At 39.5% G+C, this 24734-nt stretch overlaps 1 protein-coding gene across 7 annotated transcripts in view; it reads right to left on the bottom strand.

Moving 5' to 3' along the window:
- Nucleotides 1-24734, bottom strand: part of anks1b (ankyrin repeat and sterile alpha motif domain containing 1B) — a 206927-nt gene that overhangs the window by 99943 nt on the left and 82250 nt on the right. For 5 of the 7 annotated variants that reach the window (XM_015036284.1, XM_015036282.1, XM_015036286.1 and 2 more), the window contains exons 6-10: nt 18178-18253; nt 17396-17497; nt 13507-13629; nt 11693-11880; nt 6583-6717 (exon numbers count right to left, since the gene is read on the bottom strand). In XM_015036284.1, the coding sequence (XP_014891770.1) occupies nt 6583-6717; nt 11693-11880; nt 13507-13629; nt 17396-17497; nt 18178-18253 (624 nt within the window). The remainder of the gene's footprint in view (nt 1-6582; nt 6718-11692; nt 11881-13506; nt 13630-17395; nt 17498-18177; nt 18254-24734) is intronic. The other 2 variants (XM_015036283.1, XM_015036289.1) reach the window with 1 other exon arrangement.

The following is a 24734-nucleotide window of genomic DNA, read 5'->3' as shown; positions in this document are numbered from 1 at the left end:
TATATATATATATATATATAGAGAGAGAGAGAGAGAGAGAGAGAGAAAGAAGTGAGACACAATAAATGACAATTTTCCAGTTTAAGATTTAAGATTAGTTTATCAATAACGTTTTACCTTTTCTTCCTTCATGTTCATGTTTAATGATCATCTCTGTTACGTCAAAGTATTCTGCTAGAATACAGTATTTAGAAGTTACTTTTAGACCTTAGTTTTTCCCCAAATAGCCTTCTAAACTTTTACAAGCAGTTCTACAATTAGGAAGCTTCTCAAATATAAGGAAAAGACGAACAAAGTGCCGGATTTCCCTGAATATCTTGGAGGATTTTGTGAACGTGAACTTGTGTGTCACCAGGTCAAATTATGCAGGAAATGCAGCAGATTACTTTGTGGCACGCAGTGGAAGAGGGCGTTGTCCTTCAAAGCAAATGAAGTTAAAATCTCAGGAGAGCCGCTGGAAGTGAAAGTCAAAAAGAAACAGAAAGATTCTTCTTTTTGAATTAGAGAGGAAGTGACAGAACACAGGCGTTCAGTCCTGATTCAACAAAGTGTTAGTCGCAATAAAAGCAATAGAGGAAAGAAAGGCTTATGATTATTAGAACCCTGGTGGCTTAGATAAATGTCACAGTGAATTAATGAAGTATTTATAGTGCACCGTAATTCCAGCTGAGGAATGAATTAAATTAAAAAAGAAACATTCAGGGAGCTATTCTGGTGAGCCTGAGCTTTCTAAAAATGCTGATTAAAATAAATTTAAAAAAAAAAACTATCTCCACCTCACCTGTTGAGCTAAAACGAAAGAAAAATATGTCAGATGGCCACACACGTCAAGGAAACAACAGACAACACAGAGAGAAAGCAGCAGAAAGCGCAGGCTGAAGTAAAGCCGCCTGGATCAGAGTAGACACTTACTTTGGAAGGTTTGTGTCAGCGAATCCCACGGAGATGAGCACGGGACAGACAGAGCGGGAAGAGGAAAACCGAGTTTGTGCCGAGGAAGGGAAGCGGGGGAAGTGGGAGTGCGGTGAGTTAGGGAGCAGGGATTTCCTCACACACACAAATGTAGGAAAAACACTGGAGTGACGGGCAAATAGACTCATAAAGGTCTGTTTTCTAGAGCAGAGAGACTAAATGTTTCAATTTTTAAAAAATATGAAATTGAAATTCCTTCTCACTCAAGCATGAAGATGGAACACTCCAACATTTACCTGCTACTCTGATGGTTTTCCTGCCTGCCGCTCCTCCCGATCAGCTCCTAAATGTGCTAAAAGTCGCTCTAAGCGGTCCGAAAAAAAACCCGCCCTCCCCTTCTGTCTTTCAGGGCAGAGATAGGGACTCAGACAGACTTGTTTCTGAGGCGCACAGGAAGAGCGCAGACAAACAGAGGCCTCCTCTGGCCACTAATTAGCAGGTCGTATGCGGCTCCCATCCCAGCGCTCCGGGCAGATTAAACATCTGAGCGCATGTGACTGCAGGATTACATGAAACACTTTCTGATTATATGTGTGTAAAAACGCAAAGCAGCGGCTGCAGGAAATTCCTCGTTTGATCATGTGATGGCTTTCTGCATACTTCAAGATTTTCCTTCTGTCCTATTCCAAACTGTAATTGTGTTTCCCCCCCCATGAGACGACATAGAGAGGAAGTCGTCTTCTGCAGTGATTATTTTCACTTTTTCTGTCTTGAAGTCTGACATCCAGCGGCTCTTTCAGTCTGTGTCAGACCAGCAATTGTTACCCAAACCCTGCACTCTGAGATCCGAGTTCATAGGCCATCAGATATGAATAGATGCTATAATCTGCTGGCATTTCCTCATGGAGACTATTTGATTAGAGAGAGCGGGGAGGGCCGGACGCAGCAGAGGACAATGGACCCTCTTAAGCCTTCGCTGATCGTGGAGAACTACAACGAAGAAAAACCCTCACAGAAACTAATTTATTTACGCTCTTAAAAGAGAAACCAGCTTATTTTATAGCAGCTCAGCGAATACATATTAATAAATGCTACAGATTATTATGTTTCAGGGTCAAATTCAAGCACTTTTTATACATTTTTAAAGGTAAAATCTCTGCTTTGTGAACAGATGCTAAAGTTTTGCCCATTTTTCTTTGCAAAAGAAACATCAACAGGATGGGGATTGATAGATTGATGGATAGATAGATAACGGGTCACTGAGAAGAAAACAGCATCTTTCACATTCCTCATGACGGCCGCTGCACCGAGTAAAGATCAAAGTCTGGCTTATCCCGGCTCCAGAAATAATCCCACACGGACAATGAACAAATGTTCACCCTGTTTAGCTGGAGAACAAAGAGCTTAGAGTTATAACTAACTAGAAATAACTTTCCACAGGAGAAACTAAACAAAGTAGCATTTCGTTTTGTAAGTCTAACGGCATTAAATAACTCCTGGTGTCACAGTTATTTTGCAGAGTATCTTCATATTTCTCCTCTGCACAAGGGAACATGTTTAATCTGCCGCTATAAGCAACTTCCTGTCTTATTTATTATGGATTCTGCTCTTATATTTCAGTCATGATGTTGAAAATATACATTTTCTTTTGTGATACAACAATTATTCCCACACCTTAATGATGAACCAGCGGCGCAGCCTGACAGCTGATGCATTTTTAAATGTGCAGCAGTGAATGATTCAACGAGACGGCGTGAATTTTATTTTGGGAAAAATATAGCAAGAAAATTCTGTTTTTGCGTCCCAGTATGAGTCATTTGCAAACAATTAAATTCTCCATCTTTTTAACCAAAAAAACCTAATTAAATGAAAGAATGGTGGAGGCTGGGGGTTCTTGATTCTCCAGCATAAATGAGGCAACTAAATCTTGGTCAAATTTGTGTGTAAAGATGGTCCAATCAAAGTCCAGAAAAAGAGCTAATTGAGGATACCTGGTAAGATTTTAAAACTGAAGTCCTGACACTCTATCAAATCTGATTTTTAAAAAATGGGTAAAACTTTGTTGCAGGTAATTTTCACCTCAGGAATAATGCATGCGAATCCTAGCTGGACAAAATGAACACAACTTTTTGTCTTTTGTCTAACAGAACTCCTAAAGCGGTGGTTAGAGGTGTTTTTGTGCTGAAGGTTACTTTAGCAGCTAAACGCAGGCTGCAGTCTCCGGAGAATACAGTCCATTAACAAGGACACTGTGGACTTTGAGCTGATCTGTTAAACACACAGAGAGAGAGAGAGAGAGAGAGAGAGAGAGAGAGAGAGAGAGAGAGAGACAGACAGACAGAAGCATCAGCGGCGAAGAAAAAATGATTCAAAAAGTGAGAATCAAAGCAACTAAAATACACAAAATATTTACAGGATTCAGCCTGCTCTGTGGACTGTAGTATTTTTCAAACCAAAATAAAAAAAGAGAATTCAAAGAGCAAAATGAGAATTGAAAACTGCAAGGTATTGACGGTTCCAGTTGTTGTGCAGAAATGGGCAAATGCATTTATTTAAAGAACTGCATACAATTAAAGTAAGTAAAAATATCCAGACAGAGATTTGAAATTTAGGTCATGAAGGGTTAAATGAAAGAATGACGATTTGTTGTTTTCAATTCTTACAAACAAAAATCTGAAAAGTGTGGCATGCATTTGCATTCAGCCCCTATGAGTCACTTCTCTGTTTAAAGGTGTTTTGCTGCCATATAAGCTGCAAGTCTTTCGGGGTCTGAAGGTTTTACAGATTTGGTTTTCGTCCAGAATTTGCCTTTTTTTAGCCATTTCCTCCTAAAATAGAGGAATCCCACAGCATGACGCTGCCACAGTCATGCTTTACTGTGTGTTATAGGATGTGTGTTATTTTTCCGCATGGCTCCTACATTGTTCGTGGCAAACTGGAATATTGTCTAATAACTTAGCTAACCGTGGTTGGCTTAGATTTTATTAAGAGGTATTGGAAGTACAACAGGTGTACACCACACTTTTAAGATTTCTCTTTTGAAAAAATATTTCTTAACCATGTAAATTTTCCTTATACTTCCACTGTGTTCATGATCTAAAGTTGTTGGATAAAATGAGTGAGAAAAGCTCTCTGGCCTCTCAGACACACCTGCCTCTGATGATCGTCAACATCTTCAACGACTCTGAAACTTCCTGATCTCCTTCTGAGCTCATAAGACCTGATCAGTAAAGTGAGCTTTGATCTTATAAAACAGGACGCCAAAAAGAAGAAGGAGAAGTTTGGTAGAAACGGAGAGAAAAGTAATGATGGAAGAAGCTGATGCATGCAGCTCTCTGTGCTGATGTGGCTCAGGGTTTGTTTTTTTTCCCTTTTCAAATCGTGGACATCCCACGTTTGCCATCTATTAAATTTCTGTGTTGCCTGGCAACCCAGTCAATCTCTCTCCATCTGAATCTTTTTCCTTTACCGGTGAAACATCTCTCTCTGTTGCCTATGACATGATTCTGCTGTAAAGGTTTTCTGGTCGGAGCTGACGTCAAACAGGGAAACTTCCACTCAGGATTTGGCGACTTTGAAAAGTCAACGACGGGAGAAACGCTGCGAGTGGCGAGGACCGTTATCAACAGGAAACACTTCCTGTAGCAAACCTGTTTATCTTCACGTAACGCACAAACAAGAACAAGCGAATCCTTAAAATTAAGTATTATTGAACATCTTTTCAGTCCCTCCAGGATGATTCTTTTTGTAATTTTTTGCAACAAAAATCAAAATGTTTGTGGTAATTTGGAAATATTTACCATATTTGTGCTTATTTGTGACAGTAAAAGCAACTTTTTGTCACTCGCTGTATAGATCATAAACTATAATCTGTCATCAATTAAAGTTGAGGCAGCTGTTTAGTACAAGTAAAAGTTTTTCACAATTTTTGGGAAAAATCCGCAATAAACTCCCAATTATGGATTAGCGTAAAAAAAAGTGGAGGGATTTGTTGACGATGTGTGAATTTCCACGATAATTTGCAAGAAACTGAATCGACTGATTGATATAATCTGGCAGTAAACAGAAAAAAACTTAAAAACTGCATTGATTTGATTGATAACATAACATTTAAGCACAGTTTGTGTTTAGTCTAGAATCTAGAGGGCCACATAAAAAGCTGTGGCGGGCCGGATTTGGCCCACGGGCCTCGAGTTTGACATACATAGCAATTAATTACACATTCTCACATTGTACTACACTTTATTACAACATAAAGCACAATTTTGGACAGTATTGTGATACAGAAACTCTCATGGATTTAAATATGTTATATTTAATGGTCAGCGTTTCACTTTTAAGACATTGCCTGGGGAGGAACACCAAAGTGATCGTTCCTGACAGCTACAAAGTTTCTCCAGATGTTCATTTTGGTCTCCATGTTTCCCTTCATTCCCTCCTAACCAGCCAGTCATTTTATTTCTGTTTGCAGGTTTCTGTCAACTAGAGGGAGACAGCCTCTAACTTCATTATGCAATCTGTTGTGTAATGATGAACAAATTGAATCTTGCATCCTGTGCTTCCATATTATTAGGTTGGATGTGTTTCTTTTTATAAAAACTAAATAATTAACTTCTCCTTGAAAAAAAACCCCAGCATCATTATGATGTAATTAAATCTTGGACCAAACAGAGACTTGAAAACAATGAGAGCAGAAATGCAGACTGATGGGAAAGATTTATAGAAATTGTCATTTTCTCCCCAAATTACTCAGACCTGGAAATTGTCTAAATGTAATTCCAGACTCTCACTTTTTCATAAGAATTATTTTATTCCTCAGCAGAGTCAGAATCAAATTATGCCAACCTCATTTCCCTTTTCCCTTCCTCCTCTGTTCGCAGACAGACAGTGTGGATGATAATGCTGACATGCTTTCATGTTTCCACATATTTCAACTAGTGCGCAGAAAGTCTTTCCTTTCCCTTTTAAACGACATTAGCACAAACGGCCAGCTATGCAGGTGCGAACCTCTCCAGGCAGCGAGCCAGGCTGCCAGGCAGGCTGCCAGAGGACAAGACACAGGGTCTGCTCTGTTGTAAATGTCAGGTGTCCTGCTGCTAGAGCCAGCATGCATTTCATTACTAAACATTCATCGATGCAACTTTAACCACATTTAGAGGCAGAGCATGCAGAGCCGACTGGGCGGGAACAGTAGTAGCAGGAAGGGGATTTGGTTTGTAAAGCCCCAACCGTCGCTTTGCATTACGTTCCTTCCAGAGGGATGAGTAACCTTTAATAATAGATACTTGAACGATTTTTTCATTCAAAATAAAATGACCCGAGAGCTACTTGTGATGAAAAATGCTCAAGAAGTTTTCATTTTTCAACAGAGAAAGGAGGAAAACTGAGCAGAAAATACTCAGAACTGCCAGAGAGCAAGTCTTATTCACTGCGTTCCCAAGGTAACCAGCAGGAAAAAAACAATTAAAAATTCAGCCAGCGTAACGGAAACATCACCAAGCTGTCATTTCACTCAACTTCCATGTCTGTTTTCTTCTGCAACATGCAACAGACATATGCTTAATGAAGATGCATTAATACTAAATGACAACAAGGTTGTCATTTGCGCAGCATCCACAAGGAGGGGAGCAAAGTTGCGTCAACGGCGTACATCGTGTTGTGTTTATGTACCTGAGAGACGCTGGAAAAGCCGAGGTTGCGGCAGCCGTTGCAAGGGGTGAGAGCTTCCCAGAATCCAGTGGGGCCGCACGTCTTTTCTGCCTCGTCTTCCTCCGCTGCTGCAGCGAGGGGCGGGGTGGGACGCTGCTGGCATAAAACCGGTACAATGACTGCATTTTTTAAGACCCGTGAACTAAAATGACTCAATAAACCCAAACAACTAAATGTTTCAAATGAAACTTGGAGTCCAATTACTGCAAATTATGAGGAATCGGCGTGATAAACCATTCATGAAACAATGGTGTCCAAATTTCAGTCCGCATGCTGCTGATCTAAATATCTGATACAGCTGCTGAAGCACATCCACCTGCTGACTAATCAGCACCATCCAACATTCCTAATAAACTGTTTCTTTTTTGTTGTTGTCTTTTTTTAACGCTCAAAACTAACAATAACTGCTTCACATTTCTCTTTCGAAGCACTAATGGTGGTCAGCGATTGGTCAGTGGCACGTTTAGAAAAGCGTAATGGGGACACTAAAGGCGCCACGTAAAAAGTGTCAAAAACAAACTTACTAGCTGCACCATGCACAAGTTTTCTATTGCTTTGATGGATGTGCAGTCACCAGCTGTGTTTCCATTAAAAACGTGTGCAAAACTATGACGATATTCTGTTAAAGTTGAAAAAACAATTTCATAATTGCAGTGTTTCCAATAAATAAGAAACAAGTCTTTAAAAAACAGGATCCTCCTATTACTTCCTGTCGTCTTCTTCCTCTTTTCGTCAAAAACGTGAGTTTTTCTGAATTGCCGTGTTTCCATTAAGCAAATTCTGATTTCAATTTGGTCAACGAAAACGAGACCCTGAAAACAAAGACAATGTTTCTTGGGGGCTTGTCTCTCCGTGTGTGTGTGTGTGTGTGTGTGTGTGTGTGTGTCTGTGTGTGTGTGGTGCATTAGGACCGATATATCCCACCTGATTCCTCTGTCAACCTCCATGCAGCTGAGAACACAAACCCCAGCAGGTTGCACAAAGTGAATACACCCAGAATATGAACACAAGAAGAAAAAAGCCGCAGGAGGAAGGATGGAGAAAACATTTTAAGGCAGCAAATGATAAAGGAATGGAACGATGGGTAGTAAAAGGTGGAGCAGTTGCTGCAGACTGCAGAGGGCCCTTTGCAACAATCAGGCATCGATCCATCTAAAATGGACTGCAGTGGCCATACACACACACCGCACTGGACGGGAGGTGTTTCCTTTCATTACAGTAAAAATCTAATGTCGGCCCGTGTTCAAGAAAAAGGATCTGTTTAATTATTCAACAGGGAGCTGCAAAGCTAATCAATATTACACAGGCTGTCAAAGCCTCAGAGGCAAACATGCTCTGCGTCTGCATCATGCAACCTTTCAGGAATTACCTCGTCTCATTTGATGGTCAGAAGAGTTAATTTCATATCAAAAACGATTATGGTTTGGATTAAGTCTGAATAAAGACGTTTAGAGGTTGTCATGATGGTTGTTGCTGCCAGAAACCGTCTTAGCGCTCAAACACTTACCGGAGCAGAGTTAGAAAAGTTTGGGACGGTTGCTATGGAAACCTCCTCACAGAGAAACTTTGTCAATGACAAAAATCGTTGGGTTATAAAAAAAGGGAACACATTGTTACTTCCACTAGGCACCCCAAAATACAGAATTAAACTTTTAGTTGAGGATAAATAAAATAAAATAAAATGTTAAAATGCTTTTCATCTAATTCAGCTGAGTCAGGAATAAGGGATAAGATCTGTCTGCTTAGTTAAAATGTAATAAACATTTTACTGTCATTTGTAAAACAAATTGGGCGTTCAAATATTTTAGAATAAATGTATAAATGTTGCAATTCTTTACATTTTGAGGCTCTTCTCCATCAAGGAGGATGAGTGAGACATTATATTTAGATTGTTTTTTTTTATACATCTAATGAAGTAATTTTGATCATAAAATGCTTCTTTATCTATAAATAGAATGAATAAAAATAGAAATATTATTTTTAAAACGAGAAACACATTTTTCTACATATTTGCTCTTCAATTGAGCAACTTGTTAGAAAATTAGATCTAATAAACTTACTGTAATAAAATAAATTCAGGTTTAGGTAAGAACAAGACTGAAAATGCTTCATCAAATTCAAAAACACAAAAACATCCCAGAACAAAATATAACTCGTCTCCTCTGCTCTAAATTTAATCAATTCATTTTTTTCATTGCATAAAAAACAGTTTGCAAATAAATCCAAATGTCACTGCACCCACTAGGTGGCACTACTGCTCTTCATTTGTAACTAATTCAAACAAAAACATTTAAAATGATCATATAGCATGATTTTATAGAGTTGTTTACATAAAACGCTAAAAAATATTGCTGATGAGCCACATTTCTGGACTTCAGCTGCTCCATTTTATGGTAAGGCAGGTCTGAGAAAATCCTCATCTTGTTTCTTGTTTTGCCTCTTGGCTCCAGCTGCCACACACACAGTTGTATTCTTCCCCACTGCACACAATGGGCACAGAGCCACAGCAAGATGCCATGTCAGAGAGCTGTTCAGAGCTTTATTCATGACTAATGGCCTCACTAAATCACAAACTAATGACCCTGGAAACATGTTCACACACCAGCCCAGAGGCACAAAAACACACACGCGAAGCAAGTCCGGAACACAACCTGAATTGGTGCTTATTGAGAGAGAGAGAGACATAAGATGGATTGAGATAATTACAGCCTAAATGACCTGAGGTGTGGGTGTGTGTGTGTGTGTGTGTGTGTGTGTGTGTGTGTGTGTGTGTGTGTGTGTGTGTGTGTGTGTGTGTGTGTGTGTGTTCACTGCTCAGTCACAGGTGTGCGAGCCTCATGGTTTCAGTGCATTGATGCTGCAGGTAAATATAATTTGGCTTCCATTCACACAGAGCAGAAATGGGAAAATGATGAGCTATTGATCAGTGTCACAACACTCAAAGTAAGGAGAGGAAGAAAAACAGACGCGCTGTGACGAGAGAGCACAAAGCGCAGACACACGCTGGTTTCTGTGCAGGCATCTGGTGGAAATGATCTGCATGAAACTGAAGTTTTCTGATCGGTTCATAAAAATAACCAATAAATCCAGTTAAGGTTTGATCAGATTTTAGTCTAAACATGGAGGAATGACAGAAAACTAACATCTGCAGGCTCTGAGCAGATGTTTGTTCAACAAACGCATGACGGCCGTTCTCTAACTGCAGCAAGAACGGCGTTTCTAGCATGTTTGTCTGATACTGCCCTCTGCTGGGGAATCTGAGAAAGTACAAAGAGCAAGGAACAAAAGGGAAAAAAAAAACTAAAAAAAAACCCCACCAATATTGATCAGCAATTGAGTCAATTTAATCCAGCAAACAAGATCAAATGTAATTGTAAATATATATTTGACAATTATAGATAAGTTGAGTTAAAAATGACTGGAAGTAGTTAGAGAAAGCAGGAAGTGTTTGAAGAGTTGGTACTTTAATAAGGCCTTATTATTTATCAGTATTTGCAGCAGCTTCTCTAGAATCTGTCAAAAACGCGTGCCGTTACCTTTCCTCTCATAAATATTTAATTACCTTCTCGGCTGAAAAGCTGCTTGTTAGAAAGGATTTTGTGTTTTCATTTAGCAGATTTACATACTATTTTGCAAACATTTACACCCCAATAAATTTGAAGAGTTGACAGCAGCAGCAGCGTTTTTTGTTTTTTTTTTTAACTATTGTCATGCAGAGAAGTTCACAAGCATTTTTCTCTTACTGACTGAAATAAATATTTTCTCATGAATCCATGACTGCTGGTGCGCCTCTAACAGTGCGTTGATGTGCATTAGGAATCCATTTGTGTTACCACAGTAACATTTGAAAATTAACTTTCAAGCTTGCCATGTTTGTTAACATTAAGTCTTAAGTCAGTTTTATGTGTTGAGAAAAACATCCCAAAGTTTGAATAAAACCACTCGGATCAGAAAACATCGATTTCGGCTTAGTTGGATTAGTTGGTTTTCTAAAGAAATCAAAATCTTGATTAAATGTTCTCTAATTTGTATTCTTAAAGATAGGAAATGTAAAACAAGCTGAAAAATAGAGGTTGCACCAGTGGGAATAAATTATTTTGCAACACAGCCGATTGGTTTCTAGGAATAACGGAGACGGAGGACAAAAATCCCTCAAGCGTAGCCCTCAAACATCCATCTGATATTCCCTGGAAGCGCTGTTGGAGTTTAAAGTCCGAATGTTTAGCAGAGCAAGTAAAAACAGGAATACAGAATGTATAAATGAGTGTTTTCCCTCTGTGTCGATAATCTGCACAGGAAACCAAAACACTCCTGCCCACGAAATGATATGTGAAGCGTGGGCTAAATCTGCACAACGTAAAGGGGATTTTCAGACGCCATCTGTTTATCGTACGCCTCTTCCTGAAGTAAACAGGAAGCTGCGCGTAACACCAACCAATCCCACGTTACAGTAAGATTACACCGTTATTTGTTTGGTTTTTTTATTTAATGGCGACTTCTTTTAAACTTTTGCACTGGATTTTAAATGTTTCAACAGAGACTCATACCACTTTACATGCACTCATCATGGCTGTTTTCATGCTAATGTTGGGCTTTAAAGGAGCTATTTAAACCATTCTTCCAGCGTAAAATTATTAGAAAACATCAGAGATTTTTCAGACTAAAATTTAAACAATCTTGCATTTATTTTGGATTTGTTCTAATTCAAACAGGATCAGTGGTTGACATTTTGAGAAAATTGTCCAACAGAGCAATGACTCCAAATAAACTGGAAAGATCTTGTACTCAGTGAAAATGTAAATATTATCCTTAATAGTCAGGTATGTGGCAGAGAAACAACCAAATAAAATTAGCATGCTTTTGGACAATTTTGTCTCATATTCAGCCAGAAGCATGGCAAATGCAAAAAGTGTCGCTCAACAACATTTGTCCACATATTAGTTTGTGTCCATTTATCAATTTCAACAAAAATCATGACCATTTCACCCTGGAATTCGACACTGACTCCCAGGATGAATGGATGTAAACTTCTGGGATTTGTACCAGATGCTAATTTAATTTTAAAAAGTACCTTGCTGGCTCGAGTTAAGGTGCCGTTGGGTCTGTCGGGGCGCTCCTCGTCAGACAGCCGCCCGCTGCCGAAGCTGTCCATGGAGTGGGACGAGATGGTGTGGCAGAGCTCCTCGAAGGAGTAGTCCCGGTCCCGGCACTTCTTGATGTCGTGGAGCAATTTGGACAGTTCGCTCGTCACGGCATCATCTATGGAGGGGAGGAGGATTGAAAAGTATTTAGTTTAGCAAAAATAGAAGACTAGACCTGTTTTATCTATTTTCTGATCAATGAAAATCAACTTTGTACATGTAGGACTGTAACTTGTTATGCCATGTTTCTAACAGAGGGGGCAGTGTTGGACCAGTTTCACACATGGCTACACAGATGGGTGCTAATTGTTCCCCTGTAGAAGACCTGATTTTTATGACAGAATAATGGAAAAAAAAAACATATTTTGAATATTTAGCAACCTGACTGTCTTTATGATAATCAGACACATTAATTAGTTTCTAACTGGGATATAGTCCTGAGCAATAATTCATGAACTAAACCGAATACAGCAAATGCATTGTGATCATTTTATGTAAATACAATCTGGTTTTACTGGAATGTTACTATGCCTCTTAAGTGTCAGTATTTACTTTAAGCTCTGATTGAAGGATCAAGCAGAAACGTTAAGAGGGCTAGCCAATTTTTTAAACACATTGTGTGGCGCTCACAGCCATTTTCCTTCCTGTTGTTGCAGAATTACTTGAAGTTATAAATTCTGAGTATTTGGATTTTAAACACGTATTAAACATCCACCTAAAGCCTTCACAGATCTGTTGGCAGCCTTAGATGTGTCTTATTGCAGCAGCATAAACCAACACAAAAAAAATTTAATAAAGCACATTTATTCTGTGGAGAAAAACTTTCAACAAAACTCGAGCTCTTTATTAATTTTAGTTTAAGTGGATTAAAGAGTCGAGGAATTTAATTGGTAAACCCGTTACTTCCTGTGGCCAATTTCTCAAAACCACTTTTCAGTGGGAGGAAAACAAAGATCAAATAATGACTACAATAAAACAGTGACAGATCAGATTTTGATCACATCTACAGTAGGGCTGCAACTAATGACTATTTTAGTCTTTGATTCAACTATTAATTATTCTGACAATTAATCAGACAAGAAAATTGGTTAATTCTGCTGATTTTTCATCAAATTATATTCAATTATCATATCAGAAATGCATTAAAAGATGTAAACGAACAAATTTCTGTTTTAAAATAAGAATGAGCTTAATTGGAGACATTTCTTTAACAGATTTTGAACTAGGTGAAGCCAAGGTTTCGTCACTTGGGGAGTTTTGTATTTACACACAGGGATTTTTTTTTTAATCTTAAATCCAAAACAGATTGTTTTGGACACTTTTTTCCTAAATACTGATCTGAGTACGTTGTTCTTTCAGTAAATGGCCTCTTTACTTAAGTCTGTCTTGTCTTAACGATTAATTGATAACTAAATGAGTTGATTATAATCAATTAATCATGATTCATTTGAATAATTGTGAATAATCAACTACAGTCAGTGCATTAATCTAAATGTTTCAAAGCCGATGGGTAAAATAAGCAAGACAAAGTTTCACAGTTAATTTCAGGAAAGCACATCATGCCCACTGTGAAGTACGGTGGAGGCTCCATGATGCTGCGGGCCTTTTTCTCTTCCAAATGCCCTGGGATGCAAGTAATTATAAAGTCTTTGAAACAAAAATATGTCGGTCTCTGATAGTAAACGGAAAACGGGTCACAAACGGGAAACACAAACACTGAGAAATCAGCCGTCTTCCAACTCACTCTTATGTCGGAGGGACGGCGAGGCAGCGGGCGAGGGGATCGAGGTCCGAGGTGCGGGTATGGGACACTTCCGGACCGGCTCTTCCAGAATACTCTCTCTCTCCATGTCGTCCATCATGTACTCTACAAAGACATGGACGGTCAACGAGTGGAAGGACAAAACGGTACCAGCCAGACCGGGTCAGAGATCCCACTTCAGTTATTTTTCCTGGATCAATAAAGTGGAGCAATCGGCAGCATGGAAAACAGCTTGAGCTGCATTTAATTCACACCTTCTCCTTTGCCACAAAATCACTTCACAGCTTCTGCCAGCAGAGCTGTCTGCTGTTTGTAGAGCAACACGGGGATAAGAGAAACTCCAGCGAGCGAGAAGGAAGGAGACGAAGCGGGATCAACGATAAATTGTCCCAGAAGTTATCGCGATAAGTAATTATGTTTATCGTGATAACATTGTAACATTGTCAAAGATCAATAAACTTTAAATTCTAATGAACATTTAACACTGTGACTGGAAGACATTTTAAGTATCCAAAATAAACAAAATAACCGAAACACCAAATAAAAATTAATTATGAAGTCTCTGTAAACAAAAGGGCTAGATGAGACCAATGAACCAAACTGGAGACCAGTTTCTGGTAGAAAGAGAAAAACTATAAATCATGCAAATAGAAATTATTGAGCTTGTTTTAATTTATCATGCGATTAATTGAGTTATTGTTTACAATCCCCAATTTTGGCATTTAATTATGAATCCAACAGAAAAGACTGAAAGTAAGGGACATATTTATTCAGTATTTGCTACAGATTCTCTACAAACTGCAGAAATCAGGCAGAATAATGACAACCAGTTGGTTTATTTTTATTTTTTTTGTTTTTGTGTGCAGCATGAGGCGTCCAGTACGTCAAGTGAGAATCATTCCTAACAATGTGCCAGAAAGCCGGGTCTCGGCAGCTACCAGCTCTCTGCATGCGTGCGTCCTTCTCCTCTCCAACAGGAAATGGCTCGCAGCTGATCCTTTCACCCAGCCGCAGCTGTGCGCCCTTCTCGCCCTTTCTTCCTTCCCATCATACGCAAACACGGCCAGCCTCCCGTTCATGCTGATGCCCAAACATCTTTCCACTTCTGGCTTGGTGAGATTGGATTTGGATAGAGACAGTTTGTGACAGACATCTGCTGCGGCGTGAAGTTTTACGTTTTGAATGCTGTAATCCCTTCCTAAGGATACATGTAAAGATTTTTTTCCATGTTAACGCAGGACTATTTATAATGTAGCAGCAGGATCGTTTTCCTTAACCGTGATAAATATGCAAAGTCCAGTTGAATAAAGACGTGGAAAAACATCTGCTCACAGCAGACCAGTCCATTTAAATATCTCTTTATTCTTGTATGTATTGTTAATTGAAAAGAATATTAAAATGCATCTTAAAATATACAGTATTTCAAGCTTTATGCTGACAAACCGTGTTCCAAAGGAACATTTTTAAGGCAGATTCTTGTCAACTTTAAAACCAGTTCCACCTTTAATTTGACTTGTATGCTCCACATTTGAATAGATTGTTTTTAAGTTGTCATTTTCATTCGATATTAACATTCAGACTCATTTAATATAGATCCATAAGCATTCAATTAACTGTGTAGTGTGACGCCAGTAGCTTTGTAGAAGATCCTGCATCAAGTTCTAAGCTATGGTGTTCCACAAGGCTCAATTCTGGGCACATTATTTTCTTCCATTAGCTGAGAATATTCAGTCGTTATTACGTAACGCCCATCACATCTATGCAGATGACATTCAGTTGTATTTATCTTTTAAACTGTCCACCATCACCAAGAGTTTATCTTGGATCACTGAGTGGTTTCCAATGTACACGTATCCTAAGTTGCTTATTTTCGCCCAGCAACTATTCTTTGACACACATCAGATTTACTTCTCCTTCCTGTTTCTTCCATTTAAGGAACATTTGTAAGATACCAGGCATTGCTTCCTAAGCAAATCTAGAAATTATTATTCCTGCGTTTGCGTCATCGCATTCAGACTGCTTGTAAAAATCTTTTTCCCAATTGGGAGAGATCATCAATTTCACACCTCTCAGCTGTTCAACACACAGTGGCCAGACTTCTTGCTAAATCAAGTAAACACTCATGTCACTGTGATGCTGAAAAATAAACACTTTCTTCACCTGCATCTTTCTTGCAGACACCTGAAGATACGGAGTCAAATCTGTCGAGTATTTGGAACAGTTTATAATTTCATCCACCAACAAAAAACCCAAATCCTTATTAAGGAACCAACTGGAACAGATAAGATTAGGGAAAATATTTTACTAATTTATTACTCCTCCATCCATGATTTTTGTACTTTTAACTTCAGATTACGGCCTTCTTTGCATTTCATTGTGTTTTTCTGCTTAACTATCAGTTTTGTTGCCAGCTCATCACATTCCCAAGTCTCTGCTTCTCTTCTTTTTTTTTTTTTTGCCTCCTAATTAAACCTCATTTGTGGTTGATTTTGGCTCTGGCAAATGCTCCGCATCCAACTACTCTTTGGTTTCTGTGCGCCTTTATCTCTGTTGCTTTAAATTAACGATAACTACGTGCCCGTTATACACGCCATAGCTGCCACGATGACAGACAGAGAGGGCGTCCAAGCCACAGGATTACAGCGTTTTAATGTGCACCGCGTTTGGAAGATGTAATTTTTGGATCCTTGGGGACTGCGGAGGAAATTCACACTGGTAATCACTGGTTAAACACAAAACATGTACGAGAGCAAAAACTGGAATTTTAATGCATGGTTGAAGAAAGAAAAAAACTGCAAAAAGAGTCGTTATTTTTTAAAGTGCAAAGGACCAATCTATGACCCAGTTACCTAATGATTTAAGTCCAATGAACTGAGGTCAAATTAAATTAAGATCATGAGAAAGAACACAGCGGCAACCTGGGGAAAAAATATTCTGAAATAAAAAATATCTTTTGATAAATGCTACCTGCAAAAACAGTTTTAGAACCAGCCTATCACACATTTAGTGGATTAATATCCTAATGCCAATCAGGTTTCCAGTGCTTGAACCTCCAAACAAACACAAGAAAGCCCACTGGAACAGTTACACTAAGTTTTAATCTTTCAAGTACCTTCAAGAGTAATTGTTGGTGGTGATACTGTGGAGAGGAAGGATCTCCAGTAGCAGTCAGTCTGAAGAGGCCTCTGACTGAAGACTGTCACAACTTAATTTCTGAGCAGCAGAGACGATATTCCACAGCAACATGTCCTGGATGACACCATCAGTTCTTAGCAAGAACTCCTAATCCACTGCATTTGCTTTTGCCGCTCCGCTTTAAATCATTGCTTGAACTTCTAAATAAACACATAAATCCCACAACATTTTTTTTTATTCTGCATTTTTGCTACTAGATGTTACTCTCTAAACAGATTTAAAGATTTTAAACTAACTGCTTTTCTCTTTACACATTCCAGAAACCCATCAACATCCTGTGAGACAACTGAAGAGATGTGGAATGAATGCTATATTGTTTTTGGTATCAGAGCAACTTCCACTGTTTCCCAGAGGGAAGACAAAGTTTCTCAACAAATGAGATTTCTCAGTTAGACAACAACCTGCTCCAAAGGTCACAAGGTCATATGTGCCAATATGCTGCTCTGTGGCTCAATATGTCCGCACCATCCAACAAATTCAATCTCAACTGTCACCTACAGCCAATAAAACCCAAACAGCAGCCGCTGATCTCTGAGCAAACACAAACCACCATGTGGTCAGGTGTGGGAAAAATGAAAACACCAAAAATCTCCACTTAAATCTGGAAGCCGCTACCTTTTTTTATTTGTGCAACAGCAACAACCCCAAATTCTCAGTGACAGTCTGTGTCTCTTACCTTGAATAAGAGCGGTTATCTGCTGAGACTTAGGCGCTGGGTGATCTCTGAGAATCTCCAGCGCTGTTCTCCTCTGACTGTCTCTCAAATCGGTGTCTATCCCTGAAATTCACACGCAAAATAATAATTAACACAAAAGTGAAGCAAATTTTTCGGATTTTCATTTGTTCAAGCCATGTTGCATTTTCATCTACTACATAAATTAAGTCTGTGGTTGACAAAATGTGAATTTTGTTCAGGTTTTATGACTATTTTAGCAAAGCAATGTACAATACATTCAAAGCTTCGAATAGGAAGTCCAATGATTTATGACAGCACTGTTTACAGCAATCCAGGATGTTGATGTACTGTAACCCTGACCAGAAGGAGCATGGCCAACGGAGGAAGTCCTGCAGGAAACAGGGAGCTGCAGGGAAGATGGCAGCGCAACCAAAGGACAACATTGTCTAGAAAGTAGTGCAGGGTTTAACTTACCGTTTCACCATAAATGTGGTTTTAGCTTTAATTCATTTTCATACAATTTTGTGTCATTTACTTCAACAATCAAACTGAGTGATTCATTGATATCACATCCTGCAACATGTGATTATCAAAAGCCAAGAATAAAATATGTCAAGCAGTTTAACTTTGATTCATCAGAGGGGAAAAAGACTGAACCCTCGCATCTACATAAATAACTAGACATGTGGAGCATTTGACTGCAGGTTACGATAAAACCAAGGGGAGCGCAGGCCTATAAAAAGCACAGCACTTGTTTTATAGCAGCATATTTATAGACCAACCTGAGTCAAGCAAAAGGCGAACCACATCCATCTTTCCAAAAAGGGCAGCTTCATGAAGGGCACTCCCATTCTCCGTCTGCAAGAACCGGAGAGAACGCCCACGTGTTAATATTCAATAACTTTTACAACTGAAATCGGAGGCAGAAATCGAGCGGAGGTGGACTGACAGCACAACGGACATCGCAGAAGAGGTCAATCTCTCCATCAGGTCAAAAGATTTAAAGAAGTCATGCAGTGATTTTCTTGTGTGTGGAAACGTCCCATTTTCACTCATTCTATAGTATCTGCCTTTGGTGCTAATATTACAGGTATGATGCAACACAATGAAATGAGCATAGGGAGGCAGATAAAGGTCCAAACTGTTTCCTCCTCAGAAAAAGCTGCAGAGTTGAGCCGATTCTGGAGTTTGTGATGGTGCTTGGAACATTAATTAATGTTTTTTTTTTTCTGCTTATTAGCAGAGATTTCAGTGACTGAAGTCACATTTTAACACCAAACTGGGGATGTTTTTGGCCAAAGAAGGTCTGAAATATGAAAGTCATTAAGCTGCAGAGAAACAGCTGCTCTAATAATTCCACACAATGAAAAAAATAGACTACCAGTGCTACTGTGAGGAACAGTGGGGATGTTTTACACCTTAATGCACATAAAGTAAAGTCTCTAAAACTACATTCTTCCACTTGAGCAATATTTTAAAAATCTGATGCATCTCAACCCAAAGCGATGGAGAAAAACCAGGCATGTGTTTGTGATCTGTAGACTTATCATGCAGCGATGTAATCTTTACTTGTTGCAGTTCTTTTCAAGTTCTTCAGCTGATCCAGAACGCTGAGAATATTAACTCACTTCCAAATCTTTCTTCTTTTTTCTTACATGCAAAGTTCTTAATGGCCCATAAAACTCTGCGATGAAGAAGCAGGTTGTTATTGAATGTGTTTTACTTTTTCCTCTTTTGGTTTTCTACCTCTTCGTCTTGTTTAACTTTTATCGTTTCCTTTTACTTCTGTTTCAATTTTCTACTTTATTCTGCTAACAGACTTTACTGTATTTTAGTTATTAATCAGAGCAATAATTAAAACATTTTAAATAACTGTTTAATGGACAGTGACAGACTACCAGGAATCATTTCAAAACTTCATCTTTCCCTCAGGTACAATAAGACGGGGATGATAAAAACCTCCAAAGCTCCTTTGTCTAACAAAGACTGGCATCTTGGGTCAATGATATGAGCTTTTGCAGCACAAAGTCCAGAAAACTCAGCATTAAACTATTATTAAGTGAGCCTACTTAGCTATTATTTCCATCTCATAACTGCTTATTTATGAGCTTACAAGTGAATTTAAATGTGGTCTTTTGGAAAAATTGCAAAAAAAAGGTCAAATTCTTACTATTTTTATCACAATTACATGTTATGTCTCTCCAGAAGAAACCTGGTTTGCAGGGGTAGGAAGATTTTTAGAGACAAAATGTTGTAAAAATTTGATTTCTGCATCTCGAAGAAGTAGTAATGCCCATGTGGGACACAAAGACGCACACATCAACACAGAAACAACAAGGCGTAAATGCAGCCAAACAGCTAAACACATTGCATCCTTCATGGTTGGCTTCCTGTCAACATGGATGAAAACACTGCCGTGAACCGAACTCCCAGCTTTAATGAAGACAAATCATCTGGACGGTAGCCAGGCCTGCACCCTGAACGCAGCGCTGCGGCAGATCAGACTTACTGTGACCCAACCATTTCTCCTGAAACATCACCAGTGACGCACGGTAAAGAAAACCGATTGTAAAGATCCTTAAAAAATAAAAAAAATCGAAAGCCTGCAGGAGGTTCAAGAAAGACTTCTGCTGGTTAATCCCAAAAAGAAAATCATCCAGGTTTTTAAAGCCCATGCATGAGAGGAGGCCCTGGCACAGGAAGCGAGCCACCCCTTATTCTGACACATTTGACCTTGCCTTTTCAACTTCCCACACCACTTCCTATCCCGTTTCCCCTGGCGATAATACCGTGATGTCATGAGGAAGCAAAAAGGCGATTCTGATTCTCGAGGAGTTTCCTGCAATTGAAAAGTGGAGGGCAGTCTGATCTGTTGGCTATGCAGAAATGAGATGACAGAGTAAACACTTACAGCATGTCAACAGAGGAATCACTTAAGACATGCATTTGAGTCTCTCTACATAATTAACGCAGCTTAACTAACTTGCAGCTGATCTACAAGCACAATGCTTTACCATCACACTTTCTGAGAAGATAAAGCAAGCACTCGCTGTTCTGTCGACATCATGGTTCAATTTCAAATCTACAGCTTTTACCCTGCGTTGGCTTCCTGCCCAACATGCAGGTAGTAGAATTATCCTCTACGGGGAATTTCCCTCATTAAAATGGAAACAGAAGTGAGAAAGAGAAACACTGCTGTTTGTATAAATTATTCATTCACACTCACACCTACACACAGCTCTGCACTACCACTCACATGTACAACTTCCTGTCAGCTGGAGACAATTTATGACACCCCCAGTTGACACTTGTTCATTTTTAAAACGCAGGCTATCAGTCAGAGCTGGGCAATAAACCAAAACAATATATATTGCTATAGACACATGATTAATATCAATAGAAAATGCATCTAATAGAATAATAAATTTTCTTAGCTCTGATCCAGAACCACACAGGATTCTGGGGGATGTAGGCACAGGAAAAACTTTAGCTTTCATGGTCAGCTAAGCAAGGTTGGTGAAATCAACTAGCTACTTTTGCAACTACGTCATTAAATCATTCGAGGCGCCATGACGGACGTCGGAAGTGAGGGACGGAGTATTGAACAGAGCGACTTAAATTGTTTTCCAAAGTTGTCTTGCCAGTTTATTCATGGCTTCTACTTGTTCGAATCGAGCTAATTTGTTTGTGAACGTAGCACACCTGGTTGGGGCTCATAGACGGCGGGATTCACCAAGTTTGGAAGTAGCTAGCTTAGAAACCGACCCGTACCTCCTCCCTCCTGATGTGTTGGTCAAATTACCGACTTTGTCTGAATTCACACCACATGATTTATATCACTATGTCATAAACACTGTTTCCCCTTAAACCGGAGAAGTAGTAAAAACGTACAAAAGACGAGATGCTAACCAGTTTTTTCCATACATGCTAGGCTAAATGACGGTGCGGCATCATCTCTAAGGCTACCCATGGTTAGACGCATACTTTTTCCATGATGCAATACGTTTCTAATCATACTTACCGATAAAGTATATGAACGTTAGTCTTCTTACTTGATAAAAACTGTTCACTGCAAATCGGCGGTTACACCGAGGGCTGCCAGCCGTTATGATTGACAGCTGCTATCCTTTGCCGCCGCAGCGTTCCACATTAAAGGTTACGCAATAAAATTACAAGTATGGTTTTCATCCTTATCCGTTTCTGCAGCCGACCGTGCAGCGTCCTGTGAGCATTTTTAAAGTGAAATAAACTGAATAAAAGCAATATTAAGCTTACCACGTGTGTTTTTTTTACTAGCTTTAAAGGAGTGCATTGGTTGTTTTTGCTAAAGGCTGGAACTGTATAATTTAACAGCTTCTCTCTTCCGGTCGTCGATATTCGCGGTCTTTGTAGGACCCGGATGCAGCCACAGCTTTTAACATAAGTCTAGGAAACGTGACTTATTACGCGAGAACATAGAATTCGGCGGGTTTGATGCCTATGACGTGTGAAGAAACACGTCATAGGCAGGGGTCTTTATTTGCACTTTCTTCTCAAACCCTCACTTTGCAGACCTTTGTCTCAGAGCCCGGAGCAGTTCCTGTTAAATCTAGCGTTAAAGCAGAAAACTTGCAACTTTTCCAGGAATCAGTGAAGTCTACAGCAATCATGCCAAGCGGAATGAACCAAATCATCACAGCCAACATCCTGAGGTTTATAGTCCAACCACTATTCTGGAACTTAACCTGGATTGAGTGGATGCATTTGGCAGAGGGAGACCCCGCTCGATCCACCACCTGTGTTTTGTTCAGGATTTTAGAAGATATCTTAGAGCTTTTTACAGCTACCGCTCAAGTTTGTCTTCCAAAGGACAGTTGCACGACTGATGCCATAAAAACAATCGTTGGCAACAAGGTGCCTGAAGCCTTTGCCATGGCCATAAAGGTTAGCGGAGACGTCCGGACAAAGCACACCGACAATCTAAACGATCTTATTGTCAAATATGTGGTGGAAAGAGTCAATTCCAGCGTAGACTCTGACTCTGATGACAGTAATCACGTTGATCAACTGACCAACGGTATGGTTGAGGAAATCAAAGTGATGGTTAAGGATCTTCTTGTCAGATTGCATGCGTCTCGTAAGGAATCCAAGAAAGCCGGTGTCCGCCCAGTTGAGCCAACATCTATGCTCAAAGGTCTGAAAGGGAGGATCAAGGGTTTTTTCTCTAAGTTCACTCGGAAACATTCATCTAGGGTTGCTCCAGTGAACCTACCGAAAAACCCAGAGACCTCTCACACCATGGCCAACAAAACATCGGCCATGGCAGCCTTGACTTCTCCAGCGATCTTGTCAACAAAAGATCTGCTGGACGAGGAATTAGGACTGGAGCCCAGGTGTGATGAAATCTCACCTGTGGAGGCCTACTTTCCTTCAGATGATGTGTCGGACATAATAGATCTAGAAAACTATCTACCGAAGATCCTGTCAACCAAAGACCCACAGGAATTTGAACTGGAGCCAAGGTATAACATCGTACCCAGGGAGGCCTTCGTTGAACCTCTGCAGAAAGAGGTTTTCGAGCCAAAGCCCAGGTTTGATGAGTTCACACCTGTGGAACCGTTCATGCCTTCTGTTGGGTCATTTAACAAGTGTCTGCTTAGGAGTTAGGTGTTTTTAAATTGTTTGCTTCATAGGTAGTTAGGTCTTTTTTAATTGTTTGGTTAGTAGTTAGTTAGGTCTTTTGTAGTTAGTTAGGTCTTTTTTAATTGTTTGCTTAGTAGCTAGTTAGGTCTTTTGTAGTTAGTTAGGTCTTTTTTAATTGTTTGCTTAATAGCTAGTTAGGTCTTTTGTAGTTAGTTAGGTCTTTTTTAATTGTTTGCTTAGTAGCTAGTTAGGTCTTTTGGAGTTAGGTGTTTTTAAATTGTTTGCTTAGTAGGTAGTTAGGTCTTTTTTAAATTGTTGGCTTAGTAGGTAGTTAGGTGTTTTTAAATTGTTAGCTTAGTAGGTAGTTGGGTGTTTTTAAATTGTTTGCTTAGTAGGTAGAGTGGATATAAAAAGTCTACACAGCCATGTTCAAATGCCAGGTTTTTTTTATGTAAAAAACATTTTTACAGCTTTTTCCACCTTTACTGTGACCTATAACCTGTACAATGCAATCGAAAGACAAACGTAAATCTTTCAGGGAGGTGCAGTAAAAACAAACTGAGATAATGTGGTTGCGTAAGTGTGCACACCTTTTTAGAACTGGGGGTGCAGCTGCACACACCTGTCACCAATTAAAGTGCCTCTGATAAAGTTCAGCTGTTCTAGTAGGCTTTCCGTGGGCACATCATCCAGCGCAAACCATGGTCCGCAAAGAGCTGCCACGGGATCAGATGGATCTCATTATTCAAAGATATCAGTCAGGTGAAGGATACAAAAGAATTTCCAGTTCATTAAATATGCCATGGAACAATGTGAAGACTGTCATCAAATGGAGAAAACATGGCACAACAGTGACATTACCAAGAACAGGACGTTCGTCCAAAACTGATAAGACAAGAAGAAAACTGGTCAGGGAGGCTGTCAAGAGGTCGACAGCAACACTGAAGGAGCTGCAAGAAATTCTGGCAAGTACTGGCTGTACTACAGTACTTGACAACAATCTTCCGTCTTCTTCATATGTCTGGGCTATGGGATAGGGTGACAAGACAGAAGCCTTATCTCTCAAAGAAACACATCAAAGCCCGGTTTAATTTCGCAAAAAGACATCTGAAATCTCCTAAACACATGTGGAAAAATGTGTTACAGTCTGATGAAACCAAGGTTGAACGTTTTGGACATACCGTAATTCCAAAAGGTATATTTGGGGCAAAAACAACACTGCCCCTCACCAGAAGAACACCATACCTACAGTGAAGCATGGTGGTGGTAGCATCATGCTTTGGGCCTGTTTTGCTTCAGCTGGAACCGGGGCCTTAGTGAGGGTGGACGGAAATATGAACAGTTCCAAATATCAGTCAGTCAGTGTTGGAACAAAACCTTCGTCCTTCTGTTAGAAAGCTGAAGATGAAGAGGAACTTCATGACAGTGAACCAAAGCACAACCCATGTAGTGAGGCCTTAGTCCTCAGTCCTCATGCCGGTGGTCGCAGGTGCGATTCCCAGCCTGGTGACATTTGCCACATGTCTTCCAATGCTGCAACAAAACCTAAAAAAAAAAAAAAAAATAGGCCACTACAGCCAAAAAAAAGAAAAAAAGAAAGGCCACTAGAGCCAAAAAAAAAAAAAAAAAAAAAAAAAAAAAAAAAAAAGCCCCCAAGGGCAAAAAAAAAAAAAAGGGGGGGGGCGGGGGGCCAAAAAAAAACCCCCAAAAAATTTTG

The sequence above is a fragment of the Poecilia latipinna genome, unplaced genomic scaffold, assembly GCF_001443285.1.
Source record: "Poecilia latipinna isolate Pla-1442-1.1 unplaced genomic scaffold, P_latipinna-1.0 Scaffold363, whole genome shotgun sequence".
Taxonomy (NCBI): domain Eukaryota; kingdom Metazoa; phylum Chordata; class Actinopteri; order Cyprinodontiformes; family Poeciliidae; genus Poecilia; species Poecilia latipinna.
Note: the sequence above shows the minus strand (reverse complement) of the source record. Positions and strands in the feature narration are given on the sequence as shown.